Source organism: Rhinatrema bivittatum, chromosome 4, assembly GCF_901001135.1.
Source record: "Rhinatrema bivittatum chromosome 4, aRhiBiv1.1, whole genome shotgun sequence".
Lineage (NCBI taxonomy): Eukaryota > Metazoa > Chordata > Amphibia > Gymnophiona > Rhinatrematidae > Rhinatrema > Rhinatrema bivittatum.
In genome coordinates this window covers 137,882,218-137,899,201 of record NC_042618.1, presented here as the reverse complement: position 1 = coordinate 137,899,201, position 16,984 = coordinate 137,882,218, and the positions used below count along the sequence as shown (strand labels likewise).

At 43.9% G+C, this 16,984-nt stretch overlaps 1 protein-coding gene across 1 annotated transcript in view; it reads right to left on the bottom strand.

Annotated features, from left to right (window-relative positions):
• Positions 1-16,984, bottom strand: part of MAX (MYC associated factor X) — a 157,209-nt gene that overhangs the window by 62,951 nt on the left and 77,274 nt on the right. The window contains exon 2 of the mRNA XM_029598891.1: positions 16,732-16,839. Within this exon, the coding sequence (XP_029454751.1) occupies positions 16,732-16,839 (108 nt within the window). The remainder of the gene's footprint in view (positions 1-16,731; positions 16,840-16,984) is intronic.

Sequence of the window (16,984 nt, the reverse complement as noted above, 5' to 3'; positions counted from 1 at the left end):
AAGCAGACATGATGAACTACAGGTGACATGAAGTCACACAAGCACCGAGGACACTTATGAGCTAATTTCAATGACTGGGACATAGTTCCCAAATTGTATTATATCTGGCAAGATACTTGACGAAACAGAACTTAAGGAGTTTTAGACAGGTCTGATGCAGAGCAAAAATACTTTTATTTGGAGCCCCAAACAGGAGGTGAGGTCTGTGTAATTATGGATTTCCCTCTGCAAATAGACTCAGAGGAGCTGCCTCTAAAATAAGTATTCTAGTAGTGCAGTCAAATCCCTTAACCAGTGGTTAAAAACAGTGCAGCTTTTATTATTTCAAGAACCAGGGCTGCAGTAAAAAGAATACACATAAAAGTTAACCATAAACAGATATGAATTTAGATACACAGACAAACTGGTTTCCAGAAAAAAAAAAACAAAAAAAAAAAAAATCTGCCCTACAGCAATAAGCTATAACCTTAAATGTACAGGTACCAAGGTCTTGTATACCTTTGCATTATTAGTGTGCTTTCTATAGCCCTCAAGGGTATACATTTACACTAATAACTGAGCACAGCAATATGTATGCATAAAACATACAATTTCCCCCTAGTCCTCTGAAGACAATTGCTGCAGCCACAGCGCTGTGTACCGACAGTGCTAACACTCTCACGGTATTACTCAAGCGTTAAGTTTTTGAGTCCATTGAAGCAGATGACTTCTTACACCACAACAATTCTTTGCTTAAGACCCTACCCCCTGTTTTGAGGTCCACGCAACCAAAGCCACAGAATCCTACTGTAAGCAGATGTTTTCAAGGCTTTCAGGGTCAAATTTCTAAGCATTTTAGTCAACTCAAAGCTGAACTTGTATTTCTCAGTCATGTAGGTAACAAAGCCTTTCCTGCAGGGCCTGGGACAGCTCAAGCCAATATTTTCACATTTGTGGTGGTGGTGGTTTTGAATCACAAATATTTTTTGTCCTATCCATATAAGAAGTCACCTCCTTCTCCTCCACGATCCCAACAGTCTGTTTTTTGTGTGATATAGAGGCTTGTTCTCATTATCGGAAGTGAATTTTTTCTCAGAGAAGCCATCAAAACGCTACTGTGATTTATGTTACAAAATGACTGATCAAGGCAGGAATGTCACCATGGTCTATGCAATTCACACTCTCCCCTCCTTCCCCAAAAAAAACAAAACAAAAAGAAAGCACTATTTAAAACTTTACAGCTGATTTGAAATGGCTGACACATAAATCAAAGAAAAAGGCCTATTGATAGCTAAACTCACTAAAAAGCAGAAACCTTTTAGAGTACTAAGTTATCATAAAGCTTAAGAAGAGCAAATGTGTCACCAAAGCCTGTTTTTTTTTTTTTTTGGATGATTTCTGATACAAAGTCAGAGAAACCTGAAAGTGTCATTTAATTGTCCCAAATAAGAAATAATCTATACTAAAACACAGCAAAGGTCATAACAGCATAATAAGTTGCCATATTGGGTCAGACTGAGGATCCATCAAGCCCAGTATCCTGTTTCCAACAGTGGCTAATCCAGGATACAAGTACCTGGCAAGTACCCAAAACATTAAACAGATCCCATGCTACTAATGCCAATGGGATCTATTTGCTACAAACAAGCCTATGAAGGTGAAAGACTAAAACCATCATACAGTTGAGTACGGATTTTAATCTTTCACCTCCACAGGCCTGAGTTTGTAGAGGAAAGGAGGTAGATCTCGTCCATCACCGTTTTCCCAATGCTAATTTATATGTTTCTTGGCACAATTACACCCCCATGAGTATTTGGTTTCATTTTATATTCTGTCCTGAGACAGGTTTTTTTATGTTTCTTTAGAATAAAGAGGTAAGGAAAAGGTGCAGAACTTGTTGGCTGCTGTTTATTGCTGTACAACATGAACCTTTTCAAGTCTCTAGATTTTAAAATTTCACATAATGTACAAGGATTATCCTCCATCATGTGCCAGCATTTTTGGGAATGGAACTGAGAACATTTTGTGGACAGTTTTATGACTTTAGCCTCCAATATTTAAAATCTTTTCCATGACATTACACTTCATTTGGTAAATGCTGAATTTGTAAATTTACATGAATCGGTATTCTGAAAAAGCCAGCACCATGAAACTTTGCTGTTCTTCATTGCTTACCGGTAACAGCAGGAATGAAGTAGTAGGAGGAGCTTTCTAAAACGGAGCTTTAAAACATTTCACACACTTTACCCCAGGAAAGAAATGTCAAAAAAAGAAGAATCTTAATGATTTGACTAGGCTCAAAGGCCAAGTGAAGTAACATAGAAACACAGAAATGACGGCAGAAGAAGACCAATTGGTCCATCCAGTCTGCCCAGCAAGCTTCACACTTATACTTATCTGTTTCTCTTGGCTCTTAGTAACCTTATGTTCTAATTCCCTTTTCACCCCCACTATTAATGTAGAGAGCAGTGATGGAGCTGCTTCCAAGTGAAATATTAAGTTTGATTAGTTGGGTAAGCGGCAGCATAGCTCTCTGCCATGAAGCAGAGGGCAATGCTGGAAATGTGTGAAGTATCAGTTTTTCTTTTCCCCTGTCATTGAAGCAGGGAGTCATGCCAGACATGCACCGAAAGTGAAGCATGCCTTGAAAGTCACATTAACTATCATCAAATATTGAAAAGCCTAATAATTGGTAATACCTATTGCCCATGAACCCATCCCTGTTTTTTTCTTTTTTTTTTTTTTTAATTGGGAGATGGATGCCCTTCATCCTTCTGCTCTGTGAAGGTGGAACACCTACCACTGGCCACTGGCATCCCGCTCCGTGAATGCCTCTGTGGCTACTGCCGCTCCGTGCAGTATTTTACTACCTGCTCTTTATATGCGTCCTCTAGAACTGATGGATCCCATCCCTGTTTTGTTTTTTTTTTTAATTAATTGGGAGAGGACAGCCCTCCATCCTTCCGCTCCATGAAGGTGGAACACCTACCACTGGCCACTGGCATCCCGCTCCGTGAATGCCTCTGTGGCTACTGCCGCTCCGTGCAGTGTTTTGCTACCTGCTCTTTTATGTGTGTCCTCTGGACCTGATGGATCCACAATGTTTATCCCATGCCCCTTTGAAGTGCTTCACAGTTTTGGACTTCACCACTTCCTCCGGAAGGGCATTCCAGGCATCCACCACTCTCTCCATGAAGAAATTCTTCCTGACATTGGTTCTTAGTATTCCTCCTTGGAGCCTCAGCTCGTGACCTCTGGTTCTGCTGATTTTTTTCTGTTGGAAAAGGTTTGTCGTTGTCTTGGATCGTTAAAGTTTTTCAAGTATCTGAAAGTTTGAATCATATCACCCCTGCTCCTCCTTTCCTCCAGGGTGTACATATTTAGATTCTTCAATCTCTCCTCGTATGTCAACCGATGAAGACCCTCCACCTTCCTGGTTGCCCTTCTCTGTACCGCTTCCAACTTGTCCTTGTCTCTTTGTAGATACGGTCTCCAGAATTGAACACAGTACTCCAGGTGAGGCCTCACCAAGGACCTGTACAAGGGGATTATCACTTCCCTTTTCTTACTCGATATTCCTCTCTCTATGCATCCCAGCATTCTTCTGGCTTTTGCTATCGCCTTGTCGCATTGTTTTGCCGACTTCATATCATTAGACACTATCACCCCAAGGTCTCTCTCCTGCTCCGTGCACATCAGCCTTTCCCCCCCCCATCGAATACAGTTCATTCGGATTTCCACTCCCCAAATGCATGACTTTGCACTTCTTGGCATTGAATTTCAGCTGCCATATCTTCGACCACTCTTCCAGCTTCCTTAAATCCCGTCTCATTCTCTCCACTCCTTCCGGCGTGTCCACTCTGTTGCAGATCTTAGTGTCGTCCGCAAAAAGACAAACCCTACCTTCTTATCCCGTCCGCAATGTCGCTCACAAAGATATTGAACAGGACCGGTCCCAACACCGATCCTTGCGGTACACCACTTAAAACCGCTCTCTCTTCAGAGAAAGTTCCATTTACCAACACGCATTGTCTTCTGTCCGTCAACCAGTTTGCAATCCAGGTCACCACTTCGGCACTCACTCCCAAGCTTCTCGTTTTATTCACCAGTCTCCTGTGCGGAACCCTATCAAAAGCTTTGCTGAAATCCAAGTAGATGACATCTAGCGCTCTTCCTTGATCCAATTCCTTGGTTACCCAGTCGAAAAAGTCAATCAGATTTGTCTGACAGGATCTTCCCCTGGTGAATCCATGCTGCCTCTAGTCCATCAATTCTCCGGACTGTAGATAGTGAACTATTCTCTCTTTCAACAGTGACTCCATTACTTTTCCACCACCGAAGTGAGGCTAAACCGGTCTGTAGTTACCAGCCTCTTCTCTGTTCCCACTCTTGTGAAGCGGGACCACCACCGCTCTTCTCCAATCACTCGGCACCACTCCCGTTTCTAGGGATCTATTGAACAGGTCACACAGCGGACCCGCCAGCACATCTCTGAGCTCCCTCAGAATCCTTGGATGATTCCCATCAGGCCCCATGGCTTTGTCACTTTCATATTCTTTAGCTCTTCCCATACATTTTTCTACTGTAAAAATGATTTTCATCTATTCCACTACCCTCCAGCTTCTTGTGTAGAAATGGTCCTTCTCCAGGGTCTTCTTTAGTGAACACAGAGCTGAAGTATTCATTTAATATTTCTGCCATTTCTTCGGTCTCTCTCCACACATTGATCATTTCCACCTTTCAATTTCACTATACCACTATGGACTTTTCTCTTTTCGCTGATGTATCTGAAAAATGTTTTGTCACCATTTTTTATCTCCTTGGCAATCCTCTCTTCCGCTTGACTTTTGCCAACTTGATTAATTTCTTCGTCTCCCTCGGTTGAATCAATATTCTTCTTTGTGCTCCTCCCTTTGGGATCTTTTATATTTCTTGAATGCTGTTTCTTTTAGCTTTAATTTTGTCAGCCACCTCCTTTGAGAACCAGAAAGGTTCATTTTTCTTTTGCTTTTCTTTACATTTCTAACATAAAGAGTAGTTGCCTGGTGATTGCTCCTTTTAGATTGATCCACATCTCTCTCTCATTCTCCCATCCATTTAGTTCTTCCTCTAGGGTACTTCCCCATTCGTCAAAGTCCATGTTTTTGAACTGTAAAACTCTGGTCTTATACTCTTTTCCATAATCTTTTATTGATATTAAACCATACCGTTTGACTGATCACTGGTGCTGAGGTGGGCGCCCACCTGGACATCAGAGACATTATCTCCCATTAGTGAGCACTAAGTCGAGTATATTTCCTTCTCTCGTGGGTTCTAATACCATTTGTTTGAACAAAGTTACTTGCATGGCATCCAACTATTGCTCTAACTATTTTTAGATTCTGCAGATGGGATTTTCCAGTCTACATCTGGCATATTAAAGTCACCAACGATCACCACTTCTCCCTTCTTACCTATCTTATGGATGTGTTCAACAGGTCTCTGTCCCAGCTCTTCCTTTTGGTTCGGGGCCTGTAAACCACTCCAATATAAATGGATGCTCAGTCATCTTTTTTAGGTCGACCCATAGTGCTTCTTCCTTGCCCCCAACTTCCTTGCAGCTCAGATGCTTGGATATTGTTCTGACATCAAAGAGCCACACCTCCCCCTTTTCTATCCACTCTGTCCTTCCTTAACAAGTTATAGCCTGGTATTGCCGTATCCCAATCATGAGATTCTGTGAACCATGTCTCTGTGATAGCAACAATGTCCACTTCTGCCTCTGTCATTAGGGCCTGCAGATCTGGTATTTTATTTCCCAAACTATGAGCATTTGTGGTCATAGCTTTCCAGGTACTCTCTTTAAGATTATTGCTTTTCCTGTACTCCTTATGAGACTTTAGTTGAGATTTGTTATTCACTTCACTCTTTCCTTTTGCAGTTGTGCCACTGATGCCAGAGTTATCCATCTCAATTTGCTTTTTCTTTTAGTTATGGATCTTGAAATTCTGCATGCATTGGTTTTCTCTCTTTTCTGGTAACACTTCAATGTTTTTCTCTAGAACTTCAGTTATTAATATAGGGAAGGCTTTTTGTTCTTGTTGCATTTGATACTGTGTGTGTCTCCTAGTAACTGGTCCAATTCTACCAGAGCCCACTGTAATCCTGGTTTTTAATGATTTACTTAATGACCTGCTTGAGTGGTAACCATCCTACCAACAAAATCCCAAGTATGCCCAGCGAAAGCCACACTCACTCTCTCCATCTCCAATTGCCTATCTCATTGCTCCATTTTCCCCTCCTGTCTCTGGTTCCATGTCCCTCTTGTCTCTGTTTCTTATCCCTGTATTTATCCCTTCTCATACTCTGTACTTGTCATGTGGTATTGAAAATTGTTATTGGGGCAATTTATTGTCTGTAAACAAGTACTGATAAAAGACAAAGAAAGCCATTACTATATCATAGTACCCCCAGATGAAGACATAAGAAGACAATGGATTCAGTTCTCTCTCAATGTTTTTCTTAATTTACTGAAATTTGATTTGAGTTTTGAGGAATTCTATTATTCAGCAAAACTCCCAGTCATGCATGACAGGATCTCTCAATGACCTTTCTATGTCTTCATAGTGATTTTAGTGTCACATAATCCATATCATAAGATTAATAATTAAAATTGCTGGAAGACAGGCCGATACAGTACAGTGCGCTCCGCTGGAGCGCACTGTTAACCCGCGAATGGACGCGCGCTTTCGACGAGCTAGCTTTACCCCTTAGCTAGCTTTACCCCTTATTCAGTAAGGGGTTGGGGGGGTTGGACGCGCGTCGAAAACGCGCGTCCAACCCCCCCAAACCTAATAGTGCCCGCAACATGCAAATGCATATTGATGGCCCTATTAGGTATTCCCGCACGATTCAGTAAGTAAAATGTGCAGCCATGCCGCACATTTTACTTTAAGAAATTAGCGCCTACCCAATGGTAGGCGTTAATTTCTGCCGGCACCGGGGAAGTGCACAGAAAAGCAGTAAAAACTGCTTTTCTGTGCACCCTCCGACTTAATATCATGGCGATATTAAGTCGGAGGTCCTGAAAGTTAAAAAAAGGAAAAAGAAAAAAAGGAAAAAAAAATTTTGAAATAGGCCCGCGGCTCGAAAACCGGACGCTCAATTTTGCCAGCGTCCGGTTTCCGAACCCGTGGCTGTCAGCAGGCTCGAGAACAGACGCCGGCAAAATTGAGCGTCGGCTGTCAAACCCGCTGACAGCCACCGTTCCTGTCCGGAAAGAGGCGCTAGGGATGCGCTAGTGTCCCTAGCGCCTCTTTTTACTGCCAGCCCTAATTTAAATAAATTAAATTACTGTATCAAGTGCCCGCTCTCCCAGCGCGCGCACAGGACCCTCCTGTGCGCGTGCTGGAGAGCGGGCACTCGCCCGCTCTCCCGTGATTTTTACTGTATCGGCCCGATAGTAAGATAGTATATGACAGCAGATGTCATGTTCTCTGGTTCTTTAAAATTTCAGATGGATAAGCACATAAATTCCCATACTTCAACCAAATACCAGCTCCCTCCTTGTCTTTTTAACCCAGTTTTCTCAAACCTGTTCCTACCACTGCCTTCCCTAATTGTCCCAAATATGTTTAAATTCTGTTTCATTGCTGGTCTCCACCACCTCTACTGGTAGGTCATTCTAGACATTCTCATCTTCCTCTTTGGTTCTTACAAGTCTCATACTTAATACAACACCCTGTCACCTTCCATAATCCGTTAACCTTTACAATATAAATAAGGACCTTTGTTTTCAGTTTTTATTTTTCCTGGGAATCAATGCTAAAACAACAAAAAAAAAACCAAACCTGAAGAAAAAGCTGAGTTGCTAGGTTGTTATAGTCTTCACACATGGGTGACATTGGATGGAGCCCAGTCCAGAACTTTGATCTCAAAGATTCTAGAACTTTCAAACATGCTCTACTGAGCACGTGCAGCTGTAGTTTTCAACCTGCCCCTAGGCAGAGTCACTCAGTCCATGATACTCGTGGGGGAATTTTGCGCTACTGTGGAGTGCAGAATTTGCGTAGAATTCTTTTTCCTGCACAGAATTTCCATTTTCTTTGCAGAATTTGAGCAGGCCCCCCTGCTTACCGCGAGCAGAGTCCCGTTTCCGCTCTCAGCGATGAAGGAGCAAGCCCTGGTATGCCACATTGCAAGAGTGTGCAGGACCTGGCAGCCGTGAGCAGAGCAACATCCCACTCATGACGAAGATGGTAGCAGGAGCAGGACCCAGCATGCTACATCGAGGTGAAGGAGGAGCAGGAGCCGGTCCCGGTGTGCCGTGTCACGGCAAAGAGAGAGTAGGCCCCGGTGAGAGTGAGTCTGTGTGCAGAGGTTGTTTGTATAAGAGACAGAGGCTGTGTGTGTAAGACTGTAAAAAGCCTGTGTGTAGAAGTGTGTGTCTGTGAGATAGCATGTTTGAGGGGGAGTGTGTGTGCCAGAGAGAATGTTTATGTGGAGGAAATTGTGAAAGAACGTGTATATATGTGAGAGACAGTGAGCTGGTGTGCGTGAAAAGAAAGTGTGGGTATGTGAGGGAGCTTGTTGTGAGAGAGGGGACCTGTGTGAAGGGATGAGAGAGAGAGAGAGACACACACACACACACAATATGCAAAGGTGTGAGAGAGAGAGAGATAGCCTGTGTAAAGGTGTATGCGTGAGAGAGAAAGGGAGCCTGTGTGGGTGCAAGAAAGAGAGAGAGAGAGAGCCTGTATAAAGGGATATGTGTGCACAAAAAAGAGAGAGAGGGAGCCTGTATGAAGAGATGTGTGTACACGAGAGAGAAAGAAGAAGCCTATATGAGGGGGGGAGGGTGTATGTACATGAGAGAGAGGGAGCCTGTGATAAGACAAGCCTAAAGCTCACCCACACTGCACCCTGTCAAGGGCAGGGCTTTCCATCCAGTCTACAGGATAGTTCAGGTGAGCAGGAACGCACTTTGGACAACCCACTGTAGTGAGGACAAGCTAAAGGCAGTACTGGCCAGAACTTGGCGAAAATATAGGGGAAAATGCTTTTCTTCCCCTCCCCTCGACATTGCATGCTGCCAAAAGCAATCACGAGTGTGTGATAGCGCGCTTCCTTGCCACTGCTCCCTAGCACCTTATGGTGGCAGAACAGACAAGGAGGCTGATATCTTGATGAGACAATGGCAGAACCCTGGCATAGCTGGGTACTACACTGACAGAATGCCTCCTACCAGCGCCCGAGGCACTTGGAGTAGGTGACCCCCCTGCAAGTACCCGACCTCACATTCTGCACTCCACTGTCGCACTAACTCCCAATGGAGTGAATAGGACCAGCACGACGACAGTATCCCCAGTACCACAGGGGGGGTCTGATTATGGCGTTGTGGAGGGGGTCGTTCTATGGCCCTCATGGTACCTCCAGTAACTGGTAACGCTCCAAGAGGCTGAACTCAGCCCTTGAAATTACTTCGGGAATGGCTCACTGCCATATCCCTCATGGAACAGCAGGCAGTTAATCCATGGCAAATCGACAGTGCCTATGGTGCTCTGAGGTCATGTCCTATGGCATCCATCTGCATCCACTGGTGCCCACCGTGGTGACGGAGTCTGTGGGGCCCACAGCACTCTCGTACTCACCAAAGATGGAACACATCAATGGCACCAAATGATGCCACACTCAGGGCTTCGATGGCACTTGACCATTTTCGCTGGTATATAGCATCATTCCCAGCACCCCAAGCCCTGCCAATATCGACAGTTTGGCGGCACCAATAGAGTCCCCCAGTGCCTGAAGGCATTGAGGAACCAACAATACCAAGAATGCCAGGGGTGCCTGCAGGCAGAGGCTCTGCAGACCCAACATGCCTCATCCATGCCCAAAGAAACCAATGGCTGCTGGCGCCATCGATGATTCCCCTCGTCTCACTTATATGTCCGCAGGAGTCAATGCTGAAAGCTCGATGAAGTCCCTTGCCAATGGTTATGGCTGATGATAGCCTCAGCACCCTAGCTCTCATTAGCACCGATAGCTCACAAAGTCATGTGGGGCCTCCGATGCCCCCTAATCCCAGCAACACAGGGCCCCTGAGATCATCAGCATCCATAGTGTCTGATAGCCGAAGGCCAGTGATGGGACAGCACGATGCCACTCTGTGCCCCGTTTGGACACCGCAAAGGAGCCTCGAGGGCACTGGACTACTGTGCCTGGATGCCTTGCCACTCCTAGATGGCAACCCCAGCGCTCAACTGCACCAAGTTTGTCCAAGGTGGAAACCCCTGTCACCCGAGGGCTCAATGGCACTCAAGGCTCTCAGAAGCCCCAGCAGTCGATGGCCTTGAGGGCGACCAGGATGCTCAATGGTGATCCCAGTGCCTCGTCAATGCTGCTCGACACAGTCAAGTATGGCAACAAATGGCATCGCTGACCAACATGCACAATTGCTTCCATGGCAGCCTGCACCTCAATGTTATCAAGGACATTGATGGTATTGAGGCAGTTCCACACCGCAATGGCAGAGGGTGGCTACGGCATCAAGGCCATACACTCCAATGGCATTGAAGGCGGCCAGGGAACAGAGGCCATGCACCCCGAATGCATAGAGGGTAGGCCACACACCTCGATGGAATGGATGGGGTCGAGGGGGTCCATGGTGTTTGCTGGCAGTCCTGGTCCCCAACACTAGAAGTTGGTGCAACTACTCCACCACATCGAGCCCAAGGCGCTCGATGACGCTAAGGTAGATGCCTTTCCTCCGATGCATCGAGCCTTTATGGCGCCTGATGAAGCCTATGGCACAGAGGCCCAGCCAGCATGCTCGAAGCATGCATGGCACTTGATGGCGCTCACGTGGCCCTTACGTCATCTAGGGTAGTCATGCATCTCGATGGCATTGAGGGGTCCCCGACACCTCGACGGTGACAAGGGTGACCATGGCTCTCAATGGCAGTCCTGGTCCCCGATGCAGTCCTGTTTGCCAGGATCCTACTCACCCTCTCTCACAAGAAGACTGCACTGACATCACAGGCAAACAGGAGGGGAGGCTACATCATAGCTCCTGCCCATGGAGACTAGTTCCTTTGAATGTGATGAGCTCTCCCCTCCCCCCCCCCCCCTCCAGGAATGGTGTGGTCCTTGATATCTTCAGTGTCCAATCTTCCAGTGATGCTGAATGATTGGTGAAATGACATGGAACTCCTGCTTGGGTAAAACTCAGGCGAGTCCACAGGCTCAACGGCCTACACAGATCACCCACGGACTGCATTCTGTCTATCCTGTCAGCACGTGACATAGGTACAAATACAGACAGAGCAAGGAGAGGACACAGATACTAACTGCAGGTGAAGTATTTATTTAATAATGGATAGTATTAGACTGTCAGGCTGGACAGTGGGAAGAAGAGGAAAAATGAAAAATAAAACTACCATAAAGTAAAGGAAAGAAAAACAGCTGCAGCTGGAAAAACAGCTGCAGCTGGAAAAAAAATCAATTACAAAAACTGTGAGGAGAGAGCAAAGCTGAATACCGTGACACACATGGTTCCCGCAACCACACAGCTCCGTGGAAAAAAAAAAAAAAAAAAAAGAGACAGAGACAGAGGGACTCTTCCTAATGAGCAGGGTGATAACTACAGCTGCACATGCTCAGTAGGGCATGTTTGAAAGTTTAGAATCTTGAGATCAAAGTTCCAAATCGGGTTCCATCTGATGATGTCATCCATGTGTGAGGATTACCATCCTGCTTGTTCTCAGAGAAAAGGACTTTTCCACTGATTTTTACCCTGTTTATTATAACGGTCATTTTTTCACTAATTCTTTTGTTATATATTGAAATTCCAAGAAAAAAATAAATCTGAACACAAAGGGTCCCTAAATATAATTAATTATCATAGCTAGCAAGACTTATCTGAGCATACGCTGGCTCCATGCTCTTTAATGATATGATTGTGACCATGGGCCACTCCATACAAGTTACCCCAACCTTCTTGGAAGCTTGATGCAGCCGTACCAACAGTCTGCACATTGGCTGTTTTGGCCCACTACAGTTTCAAATCACTGAGCAACACTCAAACTTCCTTTCTCATTTCTTCATCACTTGCCCTTACCCCTGTGCTGTTGTCTCAAGCATCTTTAAATTGTCATGGTCTTTGTTCTTACTACCTCTGCTGGTAGACTGTCAGGCCTCCACCATGCTCTCAAAGAAGTATTTTCTCATGTCTCTTTTCTGTACCTTTCTCCCTTGTAAAAGCAGGGTATTAAGCTTCAAAAGTAAAACCTTTAAAGCCTTTGCTAAGTCACATAGATTTTTGCAATGTGGTACAAGCTCTCCTCTTACAAAATGTGGATTGCTTTAATGCACTACTGCTAGGTGTTCTACTCTCTTTCTCACATGCTAAGTGCTGTAAAATTCTGCATTACATTTAATATCTGGCCGAAGTAGGTTTGAACATATCGCTCCTGTTCTCAAAGAGTTGTATTGGCTGCCTATTAAAGAGGATTAACTTTAAGATTGCATTATTGATTCATAAGTTGTTGAGAACAGACTCCTTGCCATGGATCAATCATATGTTCCACGTTTAAATTCCTCCCAGATTATTGCGTTCCTCTCCTCTCTCTGTGCGCTAACTTCATCTTACAGATTTCTCAGGAATGGATTTTTTTTTGTGGCCACGCCCATTTTATGGAACGCTCTACCTATGAAATTGAGAGTGCCTGGTTTATCCTCGGTTCTGGACTTATTTTGCTTAGAGGTTAGGTTTTTATGTTGTTATTTGTATTGACCTTTATTTATTATGAATGTTTTATTGTGAGCTGCCCAGAGCAGTGTATGGGCAGCATATAAATATGGTAAATAAATCATTCCCCCTGTCCTTGAATTTCACTTTTCTATGGAAAATGTTGCTCTCTCTTCCCTGTCAAATATTTGAATGCTTCTAAATTATCCCACTCTACCTTTCCTTGCTCCAGCAAGTACATTTTGAATGTCTTCAGCCTCTCTTTATAGGGTTTGTGCTGCCTGTCTTCTCTTCTCTGAGCTGCCTCTCAATAGCCTTATAAAAAGGTATGGCTTCGAAAATTGAACAGAACATGCAAGGTGGAGTTTTCACAAGGTCCTGTACAAGAGCAGTACCACCTTTTTTCCCCTCGCATGATACTTATGCAACCAAGCCCATGGTTTTATTATATTGATTAGCTATCTTGATGTCATCTGAGATTATTACTCCTAGATCTCTTTCTTCTTTAACAGTTTCCAATTCTTCTCCTTCCAACTGATTTATCACCAATAGATTTTGTATGCATTTTTAGACTTTTTAGCACTGAGGCTCAATTTCCAAACCCTTGTCCATCCCCTTTCATTGTTTTTCCACCCCTTCTTGTATGTCTGCTGTTACAGATTTTGTTTCATTTATAAACAAGTATTTCTTTCCTCAGGCAGTCACTTTGAGGTTTGTTTTTTTTTTTTTGGGGGGGGGGGGGGTTTACTGGAAAGCACAAAACAAAAATAGTTATGATATTGAAAAAAACCTTATTGTTGCTTCAGTTGTTTTTCTTTTGCTTTTCATAAGATTTAAAACATAAAATGAAAACATTTTAATGTATTAGAGGCATTTTGTTTGAACATTTAAATTTTATTTAATGTATACAGTATTAAGATGTAATGTTGATTGTTGTATACTTCCTTGAGCACTGTTCAGGAAAATGGGTTATAAATTTGGAAAGAAATCTTAGCTCCAAGTCCGGGAGCACGCCACTGTCATTTTCTCTTCAATATGGACTCCATTCACCCTTACACACTATATCCGACTTTAAAAGCACGTCCTCATCCAATTTTACAATTTTCTGTCCAGACCGTTCCGTTTGCTGACCGGTCTTCAACATGAAAAAAGCATCAAAAGCTTTCTGAAACCTACTGTACCTCCCTGATCAACCATTTTTGTTACTTTTCAATTACCGTATTTTTCATTCCATAAGACGTACTTTTTTCCCCCCAAAAGTGGGGGGAAAATGTCTGTGCGTCTTATGGAGCGAATATAAAAAAAATTAAAAATCTAACAAAACCCCCGCCCCTTCCTGACTCCCCCCAGACCTTCCAAATTAATTTACTATAACCCCCCCACCCTCCTGACCCCCCCCAAGACCTTCCATAAGTCCCTGGTGGTCCAGCGGGGGTCCAGGAGCGATCTCCTGGACTTGGGCCGTCGGTTGCCAGCAATCAAAATGGCGCCGACGGCCCTTTGCCCTTACTATGTCACAGGGGCTTCCACTGCCATTGGTCGACCCCAGTGACATAGTAAGGGCAAAGGGCCGTCGGTTGCCATTTTGATTGCTGGCAACCGACGGCCCAAGTCCAGGAGATCGCTCCCGGACCCCCGCTGGACCACCAGGGACTTATGGCAGGTCTTGGGGGGGGGGGGGTCGGGGGGGGGGGGGGTTGTAGTAAATTAATTTGGAAGTTCTTGGGGAGGGGTCAGGAGGGTGGGGGGTTCCCACAGAATTAGAAAGACAAAAGTTTTCTAATCTGGGGAATGGACCGAAATGGCCCTCCCAGACCCGAAAACAAAATGGGGAGAAAAAAAAATGTTATGCACTCCCCTAATTTGCTCCATAAGACGCACAGACGCCCAGGGACAGAGCCGGTTTAGCACAAAATTTTTTTTTTTTTAAATTTTCCCCCTCTGAAATCCTAGGTGCGTCTTATGGTCAGGTGTGTCTTATGGAGCGAAAAATACGGTAAGTTAGTCTGTAAGCTCTTCCCTTGGTGAAGCCATGTTGTCTGGTATCCTGCATTTTACTTGTTTGAAGGTGCTACGCTTTTTTTTTTTTCCTTTAGGAGCATTTCCATAATTTTGCTCACTACTAATGTTAGACTAATGGGTCTGGAGTTGCCTGCCCCCTATGTCCCCACTTTTGTGTGGAGAGACTCTATCCACCCCCCCCCCCCTACAGTCCTTCAGACTCTTCCCCTGTCTTCAGAGCTGTAAGGGGGGCAGACAGCACAAGCTGCAGCTCTTTTAGCATCCTGGAGATGTACACCACCACATCCCATGCCTTAATCCACTTATTTGTGCAAATTCTTCCAGTGCACCTCCTCTGTAATTGGTTTTGTAACTCTCTCACATTTATCAATGTCATTTCCTGCCTTAACGCCATAAAAATTCCTTTTCTTCTGTAAATACTGAGCAAAAGAACGTATTTAAGATTTATGCCTTTTGCCAGAATTCTTCACAAATGCCACTTTATCTTACCTATTCCCTTACTGTTTTTGTCTCACACATATGTAAAAGTGGTTTTCTCTCCCCTTTTTATCGATTGAACAATTTACCCCTCAGTTTACACTTTTGCTCATCTAACCACCCTGCTTGCCTGCTTCCCTTTGTTTTTCTTAACACTTCTTGTCTTCCTCTTTCTGTGTTTTCTTTTCTTTTTTTTTTTTTTTTATTGCGGGTGGGAGATGGTTGCATTTTTTGATTGCTAACCTCTTTGCTCTTGCTACTTCCATAGAGAACCATATTGGTCTGTTCTTTTCCCATTTATTGTGGATCAAAGTGCCTCTGTACCCTTCAGCTCTTGGATTTCCAATCGGGTCTCCTCAATACTATCACTCACCATGTTAAAGTCAGCCCTCTAGTAATCCGGGTTCAGTTCAGGTTGTAATTTAACAGTGAACCACATGGTACAATCACCATTAAACCTTAAATTTTTACCTACCATATGATCAGTGATTCTGTCTCTATATGTTAGTACCAGATACAGTGTAGTCCAGGGGTGGGCAATTCCAGGCTTTGAGTGCCATTAACCTGTCAGGTTTTCAGGATATCCCAAATGAATATGCACGAGAGATTTGCATGCACATTGCCTCATACATATTCATTAGAGATATCCTGAAAACCTGACTGGTTGGTGGCTCTTGAGAACTAAACAGCTCACGTCAGGTATAGTCAAGAGAGGGCTTTTCTATTACTTGCCCAAGGAATGCCCCCTGAAAGACATCAAGAGTGTCACCATTTTTAGATGAGGTCACAGCAGTAGGCTCCAGGCTACATCCAGTAGATTTTAGTTACCTACAATCAAGACTTTCCATTTACCATGTCTAAATCCACCTCCTTTTCACTAGCTAACTAGTAATGGTAGCTATTTAGATCAGGATGTGATGACAGAATCAAACTAGTTGCTAGGTCTGTTTGGCAGACTGCAAGTCACAGAATAACTAGTGATTCTAGAAGAAAACACATGCGCTCACATAGCTGTATGTTTTAGCAGGCTATACAGAGGTCAGCGTGCAATGGTGACATATTAGCTGGATTTAGGGCATGGCTCCAGAGTGAAGACCATTGCTGCATTGACTAAAATAGTTAAGAAGGATATTGTGAATGAAGGCTCCCAACCCTAGCTCCAATTAAGCTGGAAAGTATAAAAGGAGTAGGAGAAAACAGATAAGTCACAACCCCCTAACTGCTCTCCCAAAAAACCTCAAACATCACTCCTAGAAAATGGGCTTGAAGGGTACAGCATGTGAAGGACTTCTTCCTAGGTCTAAAATGGAGACACTTTCTAAACAAGATCTCTTATCCCAAAGAGATATCAATTCAGAGACACAACAGTAATGTCTGGTAATATATAGTACACAGTTAGTCCTAGTAAGCTTCTGCAAGAAAAAAAATAAAAGGTCTTGTCAACCTAAGGACATTTGATGATATCCTCGGTGCGGCAGAAACCCCATCATCTAGCAAAACTTTGAAATGGTATTGTTCAACATACTAACCTTTTCTCCCTGGAGTGATGGAACAGAATCCCGTAAACTATGAAAACTGTCTTTGATGTGGTCCCTGCGTTTGCGCTCCAGTGCATTATGGTGAGCTCGTTTATCTGCCTACAAAATACACACAACAAATGGCATTTTAAAAGTGCAGTTATAACATACCCAAGTTGCACCAATTTGTTGATCCCAGATTGCCATGATAAGCAATCTTCAGATCCACAGATATTATTGTAAGACAACCTCCACTGCAAAAGGG